General features: G+C 33.7%; 1 protein-coding gene across 5 annotated transcripts in view; it reads right to left on the bottom strand.

The window, feature by feature from the left end:
• The window catches only part of CCDC18 (coiled-coil domain containing 18), a 156473-nt gene that overhangs the window by 55084 nt on the left and 84632 nt on the right, over positions 1 to 16757 (bottom strand). For 3 of the 5 annotated variants that reach the window (XM_023528117.1, XM_011355662.2, XM_023528118.1), the window contains exons 26-28: positions 16229 to 16366; positions 12567 to 12767; positions 4812 to 5279 (exon numbers count right to left, since the gene is read on the bottom strand). In XM_023528117.1, coding sequence (XP_023383885.1) covers positions 4812 to 5279; positions 12567 to 12767; positions 16229 to 16366 — 807 coding nt within the window. Of the gene's footprint in view, positions 1 to 4811; positions 5280 to 12566; positions 12768 to 14105; positions 14219 to 16228; positions 16367 to 16757 lie in introns of those variants that run through there. The other 2 variants (XR_895645.2, XM_023528119.1) reach the window with 2 other exon arrangements.

The following is a 16757-nucleotide window of genomic DNA, read 5'->3' as shown; positions in this document are numbered from 1 at the left end:
CCAAAGAAAAAGATTTTTTAACAGTGCAAATTAAAGTAAAACATGGCAGATAAAGACAATTACAAAAAATTCTACTATAGTTAAGTCTGGCAGTGAAAGAGTTAAGGGCATAATAGAGCAAAAAACTTTGTGGTGCTCCACTTCCCTTGATGCCCTAAGCTTGTGCTTATTTTCCTTAAAAGTTAATCCAGGGCTGCTGGAGTCTTTGCATAAGCAGCCAGAAAACAGAGTGAGCAAGTAACTGGGTAAAGGTTAGATACAACCACCCTCAATCAAATAATTTATCTTTGCATCTAACTGACATATTTGGATTTCTTTATAACATTCCATTTAAACAATAGTTTCCTTGGCTTAAAAGAGTTTAAAAATTCTTCTTGTAAATCAGAGACCAATGCAATGTCATACTTTAGTAGTGGGTGAAATAAGCTGAGGACCAGAACTAGCCTGTAGATCATGGTTCTATATTCCAGTTTAAAGTATCTCATGTAGAATATTATCAAATGGTACACATTTATTAATGTAATGTACATGTAAATGACATGAACAGTAAAACCATAGCAAGTCAAAGTTTCTTTCAATAATAGCAGTCCTGCTCTGAATTTTCTTACCTTCCATTAGAAAAAAAACAAAAAACAAAAGAACAGTGAAATTAGAAAAGAAAAAAAATGGAGGCTGCCCTAAAGAAGCATTGAGAAGATGTCTTCAGTAACCTTTCCCTTAAGATTAAGGTATAGTATGCAAGTAATGATGATCAGAGAATTGAAGAAAACCCATAGATGAGCATTTATGAAGCATCAGTCCCAGCATGGGTCCCAAAGGAACACTAAATTGAATTCCAAGCAATTTAAAGAGCCAGTCCCCACTATCCAAGGCAAAATTAAGTCAACATAGTTAAAGCAATTGAGGTTCATGAACTATGAGAGTCCCATGTGAGCTTAAAGATATAAGTATTGACTGTAGTTAATGCAAATTTAAAAATCAGTAGCGTATTGCTAGCAATAAACCATGTGTGTATAGAATTTAACTTTGGACAGATTTTAAGAGCTGGTTATAATATTTTGCATATTTTAATTTGGCACTGAGGTTCCATGATAATAGAATAGGAAAAATGACTTGAAGTGTTCAAATGTATCTATCTATTCCAATGACCTATATGAGAAATCATCCTATAAGTTGTGCGGTGAATATTAAGTCCTACTCTCTAAATCCCTAATTGACTAAGCAGTTGCAAGATCAAAATATTTAAATAGACAGTACTAAAGAGAATGTAAATACAATGATATAAATAGTATATCAACGTGGTTAAGAACAGAGACTCAGTTTCCTCATCCATATTAATGGAGAATAATAGTACCCACTATACGAAAGAACTTTTTGGTACTATTAGGATAATAACAATACTTATCACAAGGTTGTTAATAAAGATCAAATGAGTTAATTTATGTAAAGCATTTACAATAGTGCTTGGCATATAGTAAATGCTATGTATTAACTATGATCACAATCTGTAACTGTATTTATCAGATTTATACTATATAAGTTCTATTTTAACAAAAAACTCTTGAACATTTATGACTCTAAAGGCTATCAGAATAGAGCAGAAGTCTTAAAGGGAGCAATGCTCTCCCCTAGCGAACATTCTGGATATTTGTGAGAGTACTTTTTGGTTGTCATTACAATAGAGAGAAAGGAACATCCTGTTGCTAACATATAAAGACAGGGATAAAAGACATCGGCTGTCTCATATTTTGTAGGGCTGTTGCACACAACAAAACTATTTGCCTCATAATCTTATGAGACTTCCCTAGTCAATTTATATTTCCCTACTCTCCAAGATAACTATTTCATATACCTTCCCCATACTTCAAGTTAAACCTCCAATACCTCACCCTGCCTTAGCTGATGATCCTTCTTATTTCACTAATAAAGGCAATCAATAAAGAAATTCCTCCCCTACCACCAAATCTTCCTATTCCTTGTGTTTCTGTACACATATATTCTGCCTTCTTTGCCATGGCAGTCGATGAACTGGCCTTTCTTTTATCTAAGGCCAATCTGCTTCTCTACTGGATCCTAGTTCCTTCAGCCTACCTTAAAAATTTTACTCCTTCCACTTTCTGTCTTGAATTACCAGTTTCTCTGTCTAATGGATCATTCCCAATACTATATAATATGCTATTTTATCTCTTATCTTAAAAAACAAAACAAAAATCCAAAACCTTTGACACCACATTTCCATAGTTTCTACTCTGTATCAAAAGAGTTGTGTATTCTTGGTATTTCCATTTCTTCTCCCATTCTCTGCTGATCATACTCTAATTAGGCTTTTATTTCCACTATTACTCTGAAGCCATTCTTAGAAAGGCATCAACAGCTTCCATATTACCAAATATGATATCAATGGTCAGTCCTCACTTTAGCAATATTTGACACCACTGATCTCATCTTCCTTCTTGAAGCACATTTTTCACTTGGTTTATGGGATATTATACTCTAATTTTTCTCCTATCTCACTTTACTTCTAAGCTTTATTGGATCCTCATCTTCTTGAACGCTAAAAGTAATTGAGCTTTATTAAATCAGGCTTGGTTTTTGAACTCCTTTTTTCTACCTCCACCAATTCCTTTGATTTAACCCAGCATTATGGCTTTAACTACCATCGATTATGCTGATTATATCTAAATTTATAACATCAGTCTCATAAACCTAATCACTTATTTGTCATCTCCACTTGGATATCTAAATAGAATCTCAAATTTAATATATCTAAAATTGAACTCTTGATTCTCTCCATGCCTCCAAATCTGCTCATCTCCTAGTATTCCCCATCTTAGTAACGCTCAATTACTCTGGCTAAAGTCTTTAGAGTCTTCCTTGATTTCTATTTCACTCGAAACCTACATCAAATCCTGTTGGCTCTACTTTCAAAATATATCCAGAAATAGAATCATTTTCAACATTTCTACATCTATCCTCCTGCCTATCCAAAACTATCTCTTGCCTGGATTATTTCAAGTAGCCTTCTAGATGATCTCTGCTCTTATCCTTTTATCATACATTCTTCATAAAGCAGCTATAGCAGGGGTCCTCAACCCCTGGGCTTTATACTATTACTGTTCTGTGGCCTGTTAGGAACCGGGCCGCACAGCAGGAGGTGAGCGGCAGCCAAGTGAGCAAAGCTTCATCTGTATTTGTAGCTACTCTCCAGCGCTAGTTATCACTGCCTCAGTTCCATCTCAGATCATCAGGCATTAGATTCTCATAGGAGCACCAGTCTCTCGAAACAAAAAGGTTGGGGACCACTGAGCTAGAGTGATCCTTTAAAAACATAAATCAGATCATGTCACTTCCCTAATTAAGCAGGACCCTCCAATGGCTTCCCATCATATTTCAAATAAAATCCAAAATTCTTATAGGAACTATAATACCACTAGGGCCCAACCCCTCACCAGCATTATCTTTTATCTCAACACCTACTACTCTCTCTCCTACCTGTTTTTTGAACATGTCAGGTATGCTACCATCTCAGGACTTTGTACCTATTATTTCCTTTCCTCCAATGCTCTTCCTCCAGATATTGAGATAGTTTACTTCCTTACTTCCTACAGGACTCTGATCAGATGTTACCTTCTTGTGAGGCCTTTAAATGGCCACCCTATTTAAATTGTACGCATTACATTGTATCCTCTTACCAGTTTTTCTTCATAATCTTATTTTCACCTGGCATTAGAACATATGTCTATTTGTTTTTTGATGGTCTCCTCACTAAAATGTAAGCTCTGTTTGGACAGGGTCTTGGTCATTTTGTTTTTTTCCTGTAATTCCAGTGTCTGGTATATAAGAGATGCTCAATAAATACTGAATGAATCAAATGGCTGAATAAACGATATACAGTAAACACAACTGTACTTGTAAAGGCTAGATGAAAACTAATTTTATCAGGCTTTATAGAAGACTACCTTGTTTATTTGCCATCTGCCTTACTATACACTTGAAATTTTGTAAGGTATAAATTTTGTTTTCACAACAATATTATTATATTTACATAGTTTTCTAATTGTAAATAGTAAATTAAGCTCTTTTTAATGTAAGGAAGGATATGGAGAAACAAAAGAAGCTCCAACAGTCTTTGCCTTGGATCCATTGTAAAAACATTTTTTAAATTGTTTAGGCCGCCAAACCTATTTTGATGTATTGAAAATGAGGCAAAGGGGGCACTTGAAAAAAGTAAACATTATCTGAAATAGAGTCTTTATTTCCATATGCAAACTATACATTAACTGCTTATAAACGATGTTGAGTGTCTGTAGGTAAGTGTAGTAGGGATAAAGTTGCCTATTTAGTATGATATGCTCAAAAAATAATGGGAGTAGATACATCATGTAAATGAGATATTCTGAGCCACCGTGGAAGTCTATGAACAAAATAAAGGTTACCTTAATTTTTACCTGAATGGTTTCCAGGAAGTCTAGGAAAATAACTAATTTTGGCACTCCAAAAACATTTTCCAATATTTGAAGTTGAAAATAGTTTCCTAACATGAAGTGGAATTAGCTTTTTAATCAGATATAGAGATTATATTTAATCAATTATATAGGCTATTTTAACAAAAGTTACTTTTCAAAACTAAATTTTCAAATCTACTTGTCTAGAGTAAAAGCATTCCAAACTTATAATGAATTTTTTTGTACTTTCAATATTTGTGTACATTGTATAATGGCATGCTTCATTTAAATGTATAGATTTTTCTACAATAAAAAGATATTCAATGGAGACAAATTATTATAACTTCTAATGTATGAAATACATACCTGAGTTAAACCAGCACCTGTTTGCATAGAAGATTTTTTTAATAGTCTCACTTCTTTGTTTATGTATCTTAGCATTCCACTAAGAGTACTGAAGTCATTATTCTCAGAACTGTCATCTTCTAGGTCATATGTGAGAGGTTTAAATGAATCCGACTGGGTATAAGTCAGATCCTTCTGGCTTTCTTCTAATGCTGAAGGTTGTTCTAATTGCATTTTTTTTAAGTCCTGTAGTAATTCTTCGGAAAGATCTTCATCACTATGAGTTTTGAAACTAAGGTCACTGGCACTAATAGAACGACGTAGTTTTCTATACTTGAAAACAGCTGTGTGAGCAAGTTTAGCATATTTTGGATCATGAATGTCAGGCATAATTTCTGTTGGAGAGGTAAATGGGGCTGATAGAAACTTGATGTCTTCTGCCCTTTCGTGTCCAGAAATTTTGGCTTGTAATCTGGTTAATTCTGATTCCTGTAGAGAAATTTGTACATAGTAAGTGCTCAATACACTTTTGTTAAATGAATTACTCAGAAAAATCACAGACTTAGAAGTCATCTAAGTCAACCTTCAGTCCAGTGCAGGAATTCCTTTGATATCAACTCATCAGTTTTCCAAGCTGTTTAAACCTTTCGTTTTGAACAATTACACATGTTTACTTGAAATATGTTTAAACTATATTAAGGAATTTAATGAAAACTAGATTTTCCTTATAGAATTTCTCTTTAGTGTTAATGACAATAGCAATTTCTAATAAAGACCAAAATCTTACATGCAAAAATTTCTCTGCAAAATGTAAAGATACACTCTTTTGTTCATCTAGCATATATATACCACCCCCCCCCCAAAAAAACCCAAACCCTTCAGAATTTCTCATAGGAAATTAATGTGTATTAATTATTCTGCCTTATATGTCCTCATTACAAGAAAGCTTTATTATGCTTGAATTTTTCAAAGAAAAACCTTTAAGAAAGTGATTAATAATATTTAATCAATCAATCCTTATTAAATATCTTCATTTCTATTATTTTCCCATATCCTTCATTTGGTTCTTCTGACCCACTTTTGGGATCCTAAGAATGAGACTGCATATGCTGAAAAGCCATACAGCCTAAAAAGTGAAAAGACATTTTAGTTTTAAAAGTTAAATAGTATGTGTAGTCGTCTCGTGTTCAAATATATTTTCTTATGGGTAAGAAGAAACATTTCTATAAGATAAACATTTCTAAATCATAAGATAAACATTTCTAAATCAGTCACTTTTAATTTGATAGTTTCTATTTTTTTCTAAAAATACTGTGCTTATAACTGTTATAACCACAGCATGCATTACAAAATGAAAGTTTAACATGCATATTTTAGTTCTTTGATGTCTTTATACTACTGTATCTAGAGAAACTTTGTAAGTGGCTAGAGTGCCAATTTTTTTGTAGTAAATCTTGTATTCACATTCTTTTAATTACAATTAATAAAGTAGCTATAGAGTTGATACATATACGGTTATATAGAAAGTTTTTTTAAAAAACTCTTCTGTTATCTAGCTATAATTGAGAAATGTAGTATCTCAGATACGTAGGATTCCATTTAACTTACAGTTAAATACCTAAGTTTTATAATAAAAGTAATATACTGAATACAGTGAACATAGTTCAACTTTTTCTTAAGACTCAAAGGTCACTGTTGTAATCATTGTGGGGTACCATAATATAGTTATGCCTTTAAGGGTCTCAGAAAATGATCTTAGTTATGCCCTAGCTCCAGCTACCCAAAAATACTGAGGACTAGTTAGGGCACTAAAGAAAGTGAGCTAGAAAGATCAAGTGCCTCAAAAACTGTTCTCTTCTTCTTCACTTCTATTTCTGTTCTTTGTGATTTAATGCTGCTATTCATGAAATTACTTTTCATTATTTATGGCTACTTCTAATTGTTACAGTTATGCCAGTTTTGGTTCTATTAGTTTTTCTCATCCCTTTTTCTTTTATCCTCCTAAAAGTCTCTAGTCTAGACTTGAGAGCCAGTTGACATTGACTTTGAGAACTACTATCAGAAAACAAAAGAATTCTATTTTCTGACTGGTATATTGGCTAATCATGGTACATGTTCTAAGATCACTATATGTATAGTTCATTTTAGATTTCTTGCTATATACCCAATATTTTGGTAATTTCCAAAGTAGTCCAACTTAAAAACTTCTGAATGATAGATAAGTGCAATCTAATTGTATTTATCTCATTGTTAGTATCTAACAACTGAGCAGATATAACTACTGTGACAAGGGATACACAATGCAGATTCTTAAATATTTAAGAGTCAAGTTTCCACAAGAAGTTTTATAATTAAATCCCTAGAACACAAGGCATATTGATGTTTCAATAAAAGCAGAAAAAGCATTCAACTGAAACATAATTTTAGATTATATCTACTCAGCTTTCCTCTACTACTGTGAATATCAAGTAGATTATATAAGAAATTTAAGTGCTCAGCTAGCTTAGTAACTGGAAATATTTATAAGCTATTATTTGGTAGAATTTTTTGGCTTTTCAATAACTTCCATTTTGCTATAAAATCATTTACTGCTTTACAACTATCAGTGAGATTGTTCTTTTTTAAAGGTCTTGGCTGACAACGTTAATTATACATATTGCCACTTTTGAACTAATACTAAATTTTTATCTCTATGCATCAATACTGATATTAATTCCAAATTCCAGAGTAAACCTCCATGATCAATAGGGGTGGGTGAGTAAGTACTAATGGGCTTTTTGAAAAATGAAATACATATTCAAATCTAGCAAAAATTTTTTTTGAAAACAATCTTGCATTTCCTAATTTATGATTTTTAAAGGAACGTCACTGATTTTGAAAAATGCTCCTACTTTTTAAATACATCAAGTATAAAATCCTGTAAAGTAAACATGATTAAATTTACATTTGTATAATAAGTTCAGGTCCAGGACGGTGACATAGGAGGCTCCTCCCATGTCTCCTCCCATGATACACCAAATCTACAGCCACACACAAGGAGAGCTATAAACTCCATACCCAGCATAAAGCCATACAATGAGAGGTAACATCTGACTCCCTGCTTCTCCCTGAGGAGTAAAGGGCATCACATCTAGTACTCCTATTTTTAAGACTCCCACCTTAGGGATGGGCCCCCAAAACACCTAGTTCTGAAAGCCAACAGGGCATGCATGTATGAGACCCACAAGACTACAGCAAACAAAGAACAGTTCTTAACAGGCTTGAGAAGAAGTACCATGGCTATACCCACAGGACTCAGCAAAAAAAAAAAGTAAGCAAAAAAGCATATCTTCTTGTCATACCTTCAAAGAGGTCTATTTTCGTATGTTAAAGCCTATCTAACACAGCATGCATCTAGAGGCAGACTGTAATCCTCCCCAGAGACCAGGGAAGCTAAGAGACAGCCTCTCTGCCTTCCTCCTGAAGTCTGCTCCAAATTGCTAGTATGTCTACTGCCCAAGCTTTTGAAGCTGCTGCCCAGGGACAGGCTCTTGGATTGCTTGGCTCTGACAGCCAACTTATGCATTCATGAGGCCGTCAGGATTGTAGTAAACAAAGTAGTAGTTTTTAATGAGCACAGGAGCGATCCCTTGCAGCTATACGCCCAGGCCCAGTGCTGAGGGAGCAGGCAAAAAAAGATCATGTCCAGTTTCTCCTTGGAAAGACCCCAACTACATATCTTCCCAGCTGCTGCTGAGGGTCCAGTTCCAATCAGTATGAATCTAGGTGCTAACTAAGATCTTCCCCTTTGGGATGCTGACAGGTCTTGGCACACCCCCAACTACTGGGAGCCACTAACAACAAAGAAGGCTGTTTGGACAATCACAAAGGGTTGAAAGACAAAAAGGAGCTCAGGCCAGGCTGATTGATAAGGCACATCTCCTACATGAGATCCCTGGAAAAGGTGGTTATTTTATCTAATGCACAGAAACCAACATAGAGAGTCAAGAAAAATGAAAAAACAGAGGAATATGTTCCAAACAAAAGAATAAGCTAAAATTCCAGAAATAGACCCTAGAAATACCTAAAAGATAAACACCTAAAGAGATAGGTGATTTACTTGACAAAGAGTTCAAATAACCTTCAGAAAGATGCTTACCAAGGTCAGGACAATAATGCATGAACACGGTGATAATTTCAACAAAGAGACAGAAAATATAAGACAACACTGAACAGAAATCAAAGTGAAGAATACAGTAATTAAATTGAAAAATTCAATAGAAGAGTTCAACAGCAGACTAAATCAAGTGGAAGAAAAGATCAATGACCTCTAAGAGAAGGCAGTGGAATTCATCCAATCAGGGAAGCAAAATTAAAAAAGAACAAAAAAGAGTAAAGATAGCTTAAGGAATTAATGGGACACCATCGAGCATTTAGGGGTCCTAGGAGAAGAGAGAGAGAGGCACAAAGCTCATTCAAAGAAATAATAGCTGAAAACTTCACTAGTTTGAGGAAAGAAACAGATATCCAGATCCAGGAAGACTGGAAAGTTCCAAATATAATAAATCCAAAAGACTCACACTGAGACAAATTATAATTAAATTTTAAAAAGTTAAAGACAAGGAGAGAATCTAAAAGCAGCAAGAGAAAAACAACTTCTTACATACAAGGGAGCCTCCCCACTCCCAAGCAATCAGAGAAACATTACAGGCCAGAAAGGAAAGGTAAGATATAGTGAAAGTGCTGAGAGTAAAAAACTGCTGAGCAAGAATACTATTCCCAGCAAAGTTGCCCTTCAAGATAGGAGAAAAAGTTTTCCAAACAAGCAAAAGCTGAAGGAACTCATCTCCACTAGACTGACCTTACAGAAATGTTAAAGAGATTTCTTAAAGCTGAAATGAAAGGATACTAATTGGTAACAGAAAAACATATGAAAGTTTAAATCTCACTGATAAAGAAAATATATATTTTAAAATTCAGAACACTCAGGGTGGCTTCATTGTGTAGTAGTTAGCATGACTACTTTGCATGCAGAAGTCCTGGGTCTGCAGCCCAGGTGGAGCCATGGACCATACCTCGGGTGTGCCAGGCCCTGGGTACGTCAGGTCCCCCATGTGCGCTGCAGGTGCCAGGCCCCAGGTGTGTCTGGCCCTGGGTGTGTGAGGCCCTGGGTGCATGCAAGCATGTGAGAGGAGACGCCCCGCCTTCAGAGATCCAGTTCTTAAGGGGAAATGGCAACATCCATGGGTCAGGGTAGAAGTGGGGGGGGCAAAATTAAAGAGGGAGAAAAAAAATCAGAACACTCTAATGATGTAATAATAGGAAGTAAATCACTTATAATTCTAGAATGAAGGTTACATAAAATGTGTTGTTTTTATAACAGTCTATTTTAAGCCGATAAGAACTTCTTGATATCATAATTTACTTCTTTCTACCTTTGTATCCATTAACAAATTACTGTAGTTATGATTATTTTTATTACTTTTGTCTTTTAACCTTCATTCTAGAATTATAAGTGATTTACCCCCTACTATTACAGAAAACAATCAACAAAATTAAAAAGTAGGACCATACACATCAATAACTACTTTAAATATAGATAGACTAAATTCTCCAATCAAATGAGAGAGAGAATGGATAAAAAAATAAGACTCATCTATATACTGATTTCATTCTTAAGAACATACACAAACTAAAAGTGAAGAGATGTAAAAAACTATATCCTTTTAAATGGAAACCAAAAGAAACTGGAGTAGATACATTTATATCAGAAAAAACAAGAGACAAAGAAAGTCATTATATAATCCATCCAAAAAGAGAATGCAATATTTATAAATATTTATGTACCTAAAAAACATAGCAGCACCTAAATATTTAAGGTAAAAATTAACAAATCTGAAGGAGAAATAGACAGCAATATAACAATGGCAGGGGACTTCAACACCACACTTTCATCGATGGATAGATAATGCAGACAGAAAATCAATAAGGAAACAATGGATGTGAACAACGCATTAGATCAAATGAACTTAACAGACATTTATAGAACATTCCATCCAACACAGTAGTATACACATTCTTCTCAAGTGCACATGGAACATTCTCCAGGATAGATCATGTGTTAGGTCACAAAAAGTCAATATATTTAAGAAGACTAAAATCATATCAACCATTTCCCAACACAATGGTATAAAATTAGAAATCAATTACAAGAAGAAAACTAAAAAAATTAGAATTATGTGAATATTAAACAACATGCTACAGAACAACAAATGGGTCAAAGAAGAATTCAAAAGAAAAATAAAAATTTATCTTAAGACAAATGAAAATTCAAAACACCAAAACTTATGGGATGCAGAAAAAGCAGATCTGAGAGAAAAATTTATAGTGATAAATGCCTACATTAAAAAACAAGAAATCTCTCAAACAAACAATCTAACTATATATCTTAAGGAACTAGAAAAAGAACAAATTAAGCCCGAAACTAGTAGAAGGAAAGAAATAAAGATCACAGTGGAAATAAATTAGACTCAGAAGACAAAAGAACAAATGAAGATCTGGGTTTTTAAAAAGATAAAATAGACAAACCCTTAGCTAGACTTACCAAGAAAAAAAAGAGAGAAGATTCAAATAAATAAAATCAGAAATGAAAGAGATGTTACAACTGATACCACAGAAATACAAAGGCTCATAAGAACAACTGCATGCCAAGAAATTGGACAACCTATAAAAGAATGGATAAAATCCTAGAAACATACAACCTACCAAGACTAAATCATAAAGGCATAGAAAATCTAAACAAATTAATTACGGGATGGATATTGAATCAGTAATCAAACACCTCACAACAAACAAAAGTACAGGACCAGATGGCTTCAGTAGTTGGTGAATTCTACCAAATATTTAAAGAAGAATTAGTAGCAATCCTTCTCACACTTTTCCAAAAAGTGGAGGAGGAGGGAACATTTTCAAAAAATTTTACAAGGCCAGCATTACTCTGATACCCAAACCACATAAGGACAATGAATTTATTTATTCATTCTAAGAGTTTTTTGATGAATTCTTTAGGGTTTAGAAGAGAAAAGAAAATTACAGGTCAATATCCCTGATAAACATAGATGCAAAAATCTTAAAAAATAATTAACAATTCTATTTCAACAATACATTAAAAGAATCATATAATGTGGTCAAGTGGGATTAATTCCAAGGATACAAAATTGGTTCAACATCTCCAAAACAGTCAATGTGATACACCACATTAACAAAATGAAGTATAAAAATCATATGATCCTCTCAATAGATGCAGAAAAAGCATCTGACAAAATTCAATACCCATTAATGATAAAAACTCTCAACAAGGAGGCATAGAGAGAAAGTACTTCAACATGATAAAGGCCATATATGGCAAGCCGACAGTTAACATACTAAACAGTGAATAGCTGAAAGTTTTCCAAGATCAAGAACAAAATAAGCATGTCCACTCTCTCCACTATCATTCAACACCGTATTGGAAGTCCTAGACAAAACAATTGGGCAAGAAAAAGAAATATAAGCATCCAAGTTGAAAAGGAAGAACTAAAACTGTCTCCATTTGTAGATGAGAGGATATTATGTAAAGAATCCAAATGTATAAAAGAAATTGCAAACTGTCATTCTGGGAAGCATTTTTTTCAGTCTGTTGAGACTTTGCTTCTAGCTGTATCCTCTGTTTAGCTCAATAAACTCATAAAAATTTTCTACAGGTTTGGCTGTTCTTACATTGACATATGCTTTACATACTTTTAAATGTTCACTTACTTTAATAAGTAATGCTTCATTTGTAGCTTCAATTACTTCATTCCTGTCTTGGACTTGTTGATGCAAACTGCTTACAGTATCCTGAGCTTCTTCTAATTCTAGTTTTGCCTTCTCTAACTGTTCATTTAGTTGCTGAACAGAAGTTTTTTGAGAGTCAGCAGAAATCTTCCACTTTGCATGGTTCTCTTGATGTGAAATCATCTATAAAGCCCCAAAATTGAAAAGAAAAAGAAAACAGAGTTTAGTTAGTTTCAACAACCTTCTAATACTTTTCACTTCCACTTAAAGTCAATTATGTTTTAGTCACAAACATCTGATTTCCCCACAAATAACCTGCTAGAGGAAAAGGGGGAGGTAGAACATATAGTCTGAAATTTACTTAAGAGCAGTTAACCAAATACAGTGAACTGTTTTTGGATCCTGATTTGAGCAAATCAACTGCAAAGACATTTTTGTAACAATTAGGGAATTGGATATAGTTGATGATATTAAGAAATTACTGCCAATTTTCAGGTGTTATAATAGTATTGTAATTATATTGTTTTAAATAGCCTTTATTTTTTAGAGATAGTTATTAAACTGTTTACTGATAAAACAATGATACCTGGGATTTGCTTCAAAATAATATGTGATATGTATGGGAGTTGGGGAACGGAATGAGTAAGGTTAAAGATAGTGACCATACTTCCTAGTTTGCCTACGACTGTCTGGGTTTTATGCCTTGGTGTCCTGGTTAGTTAGTAGTAGCATTCCTTTTCATTCTTAAAAAGTATTCCCCTTTATATAAAATAAATTGTCAACATGCTTATAGATAAAATCAAATAGACCAAGAGTTGTTAATTACTGAAGTTGAATAATAAACATGAGAGGATTTATACCATTCGCTACTTTTGAATATATTTAAATTTTGAATGTTCGAAATTTTTAAGTTTTTAAAAATCTCATTTTCATAAAAAAATCAGCTTTGTAATTATTATTGATTTTTCTGATTATTCTGAAACCTGTATTTTAAAAAAAAATTTTAAAAATTAACGATCCCTTTTTCTAATTCTGTGTTACTTTAATGACATATTCTCTCATTTTTATAGACAAGCACTATACACACTTTAAAAATAAATCTTTGTCCAGTATCAAAAAAGAGAAAAACATGACTTTTTTTTTTTTAGCACGCGAGTTTTTTTAATTACTCCCACTTGAAGGTCCTTATTTTTGGAGAACAGCAATGGCATTTTACTATCCACTTTTCATTCCATAAAGGCTTCCTTAAAGGTTTTGGCAAGTTCACTTATCCTTATGACTATACTTCAGAGTAACTCCAGGTGTGTCAGCAGATTCATCATCAATTTACCACACCAGCACTTTGTATCTTTCTATAATGTTGAAGCCAATAGTACGCTGCAACTTGGGTAAAGAGGGAAAATGTTTAGGGGGCGTCGGTCAGCTTCTTCCAAGTGGTTGGAGCCTTCCATTAGGCATGCAAGCCACTTGCATCGTCAAAGTCCAAACATATGTCCAATCTCATGGGTTATAAAAGCTTACAGAATTGAAACAGCAAAATATAAGTCACTTCAGGAATGTAAGAGTTATCAAAAACTGAATAATCACTCGAAGATGTTTTCAGATGCTTCTTCATCTTGCCTTCGTAGTATGAGCTATAAAAACAAAAACAAAAACAAAAACAAACTGCCATACCTGGCAAAGCTGAATATCCCACACCATCTGTCAAAGAAGCCTGTCCAAAGACAAAATTCCAAGAGTCTCTTGGGGAAAAATCAATCATTGTTATTCCCACAACACAGAGGCATCTTTAGGTTTCTTCTTCTTTTTTTTTAAGAACTTCAGGATATATTCTGCATGAATTTGTAGGTTCTATGTGTTATCACTGACTCTAAAGGAATATTTCATCGGAGAAACAGAAAACTGGTTCTAGGAGTTTTACTGTCAAGCCATAGAAAACTGTTTCACGGTAGCCCTTGAACCATTTAATATATTCTTTACTGATAATTCTGGTCTTTCCAAGAGATTCGATGCACTATATATAAAAACTGTTTCTCTAGAGAGTCTTTCTTTAAGGATCATTGAAAACTGTTCAAAGTCTTGGGGAGCCTCTATATGACAGATGATCCAAACTGATCACAAATGCAAGGTAATGGGTCCAAAGAGATTACTGTATGGCTGGAAGACTTTGTTCATCAAACGCTGCCCTCCAGCATCTCATTTCTCATACTGTGATACAATGGCTGAGTTCTTTGAGATGAGAGCTGTTTTTAGTGTCTGTTCAGGGTGCTGTACTGTTTGTATAATGCTAGGGCTCTTCCATTCATATTGTGTTCCTATGAAGTGCTTTCATCCTTCTGCTGAATGAATCTAACAGCTGTTCCACCATGAGGCTTACAGGATGGGTATGTCTAGGCCTGACCAGGAAAGTGTTGTACCTGGTACCTTCACCCCTGACAGGTCTCGACACCACCTGCAGTGGCCCCTGCACACATGCCCAAATTACATATTTTGATATTATACATATAAAAAATTAGCACCAAATACTACATAGCAAAACTAGAACCAATATTTATAATTTGTTTTATGTACTATCTGCTTATAAATAATTTCAAGTTGCTTATAAAACTAAAAGTAAAAAATTGGATAATTAAAAATAAAAGTAGAATAGAGACCACACAATAAAAGTATGAGTAGTTTCTGGCAAACACTTGAGATGGACTAATTATTACTGATAGTCACTAAGTTGAGCAGCTAATATCAATTAAATAATTATGCTGAATCCAACGGCATTCATATTTGCCTCTAAAGACCAAAGGTTGTACTCTCTTGGCTTGAGATTGGATTCAGCTTAAAAAAAAAAATGTGTTTTGTTAGGTAGATACAATATCTTCAAAGAGATCTGAATCTAAATGCATTTAAGCAAGACATGGTAACCACAAGCCCAACCAATCTTTTGCAAATATGTTACCAAACTCTCTTTAAAGATGTTTAATGTAAATGTATTTGTAAGCCTTGTCATACAGAAAAATGCTTTCTTAGAACTTCATAAGTAATTTATTTAGATCTTATACATAAATTTTGGATAATATCTTCAGATGTAGTTTTTAAAAAGATAAGAAATGCTATTCTAATTGATAATACTGCCCATTTCTATAAAGGCTCAGATATACTAAAAAGCAAAGTATCAGGTTCTAGTATTGCCTATCTAAATTAATATCAGAACAAATGTTGGAAATTATAAAGCATTACAGATTCACATCACATGAAACTGCTTATATGGGTTTTTAAAGGTCTCCAGTTAGTTTTGGCAAGTGCTATTTTGTAACCAATGATGATGACAATGATGATGAGTCAAGCTCTGATGTAAGAACTTTAATTATATTAATTCATTTAATCCTCACACATGAAATAGATATCATTATTACATCCATTTTTGACAGATGTTAAGTTAATTGCCCAAGGTGACATAAGTGTTAAGTGATGAGCTGAGATTCGTAATCAGGCTGCCTGGCTGGATATAAAGTAAAAGTGATCTGTTTAGGCTAACAGACATCAAGACTACAATGTGTTATTCAATAACGAACATTTAGGATTTATACTTTTGTCCAGATAGGTCAACCTGCTTTACCAGGGAGTAATGCTACAAATTAAAATTTCTTTACCTCCAGATGATAAGCTTCCTTGAGAGATTCTACCTCTGCTGACAATTTCTTGATTTCTGCTTGCATTCTTGCTTCTAAATGAGCTTCACGTACTTGAGAAGCCCCCAATTCTTCAGCTAAATGGTTTCCATGAGCTTCCTTAAAAATGACATATTAAGTGAAGTCTATATAATTTGTTTATTTGGTTATTATAGCTAAGCCTATCCAGTGCATTTATGAAAGTAATAGCTTATATTATAAACTCTCATATACAAAGTTAACTTATTAAATGGTACACTTATCTAGACATTTAAGAGACTGCTAATGGGCAAGTATTGGTACACTGTTATGATAAGTTCACTAATCAATGCTTTCTGTGAAATAATAATCATAGCATGCTGAACTTTGGTAAATAACAGTCTACTCTTAGGTATGCCCATGCAATTTTGTTGGCCAAATGTGCTGTTTACTTATCAAGAGTCAGTTGTGTATTTACCCAAACCTATTTATACTAGCTGTGCTTGTGACTGTAATTAGAATTTTATTATAT

This window comes from Pteropus vampyrus, unplaced genomic scaffold (assembly GCF_000151845.1).
Source record: "Pteropus vampyrus isolate Shadow unplaced genomic scaffold, Pvam_2.0 Scaffold22, whole genome shotgun sequence".
Lineage (NCBI taxonomy): Eukaryota > Metazoa > Chordata > Mammalia > Chiroptera > Pteropodidae > Pteropus > Pteropus vampyrus.
Note: the sequence above shows the minus strand (reverse complement) of the source record. Positions and strands in the feature narration are given on the sequence as shown.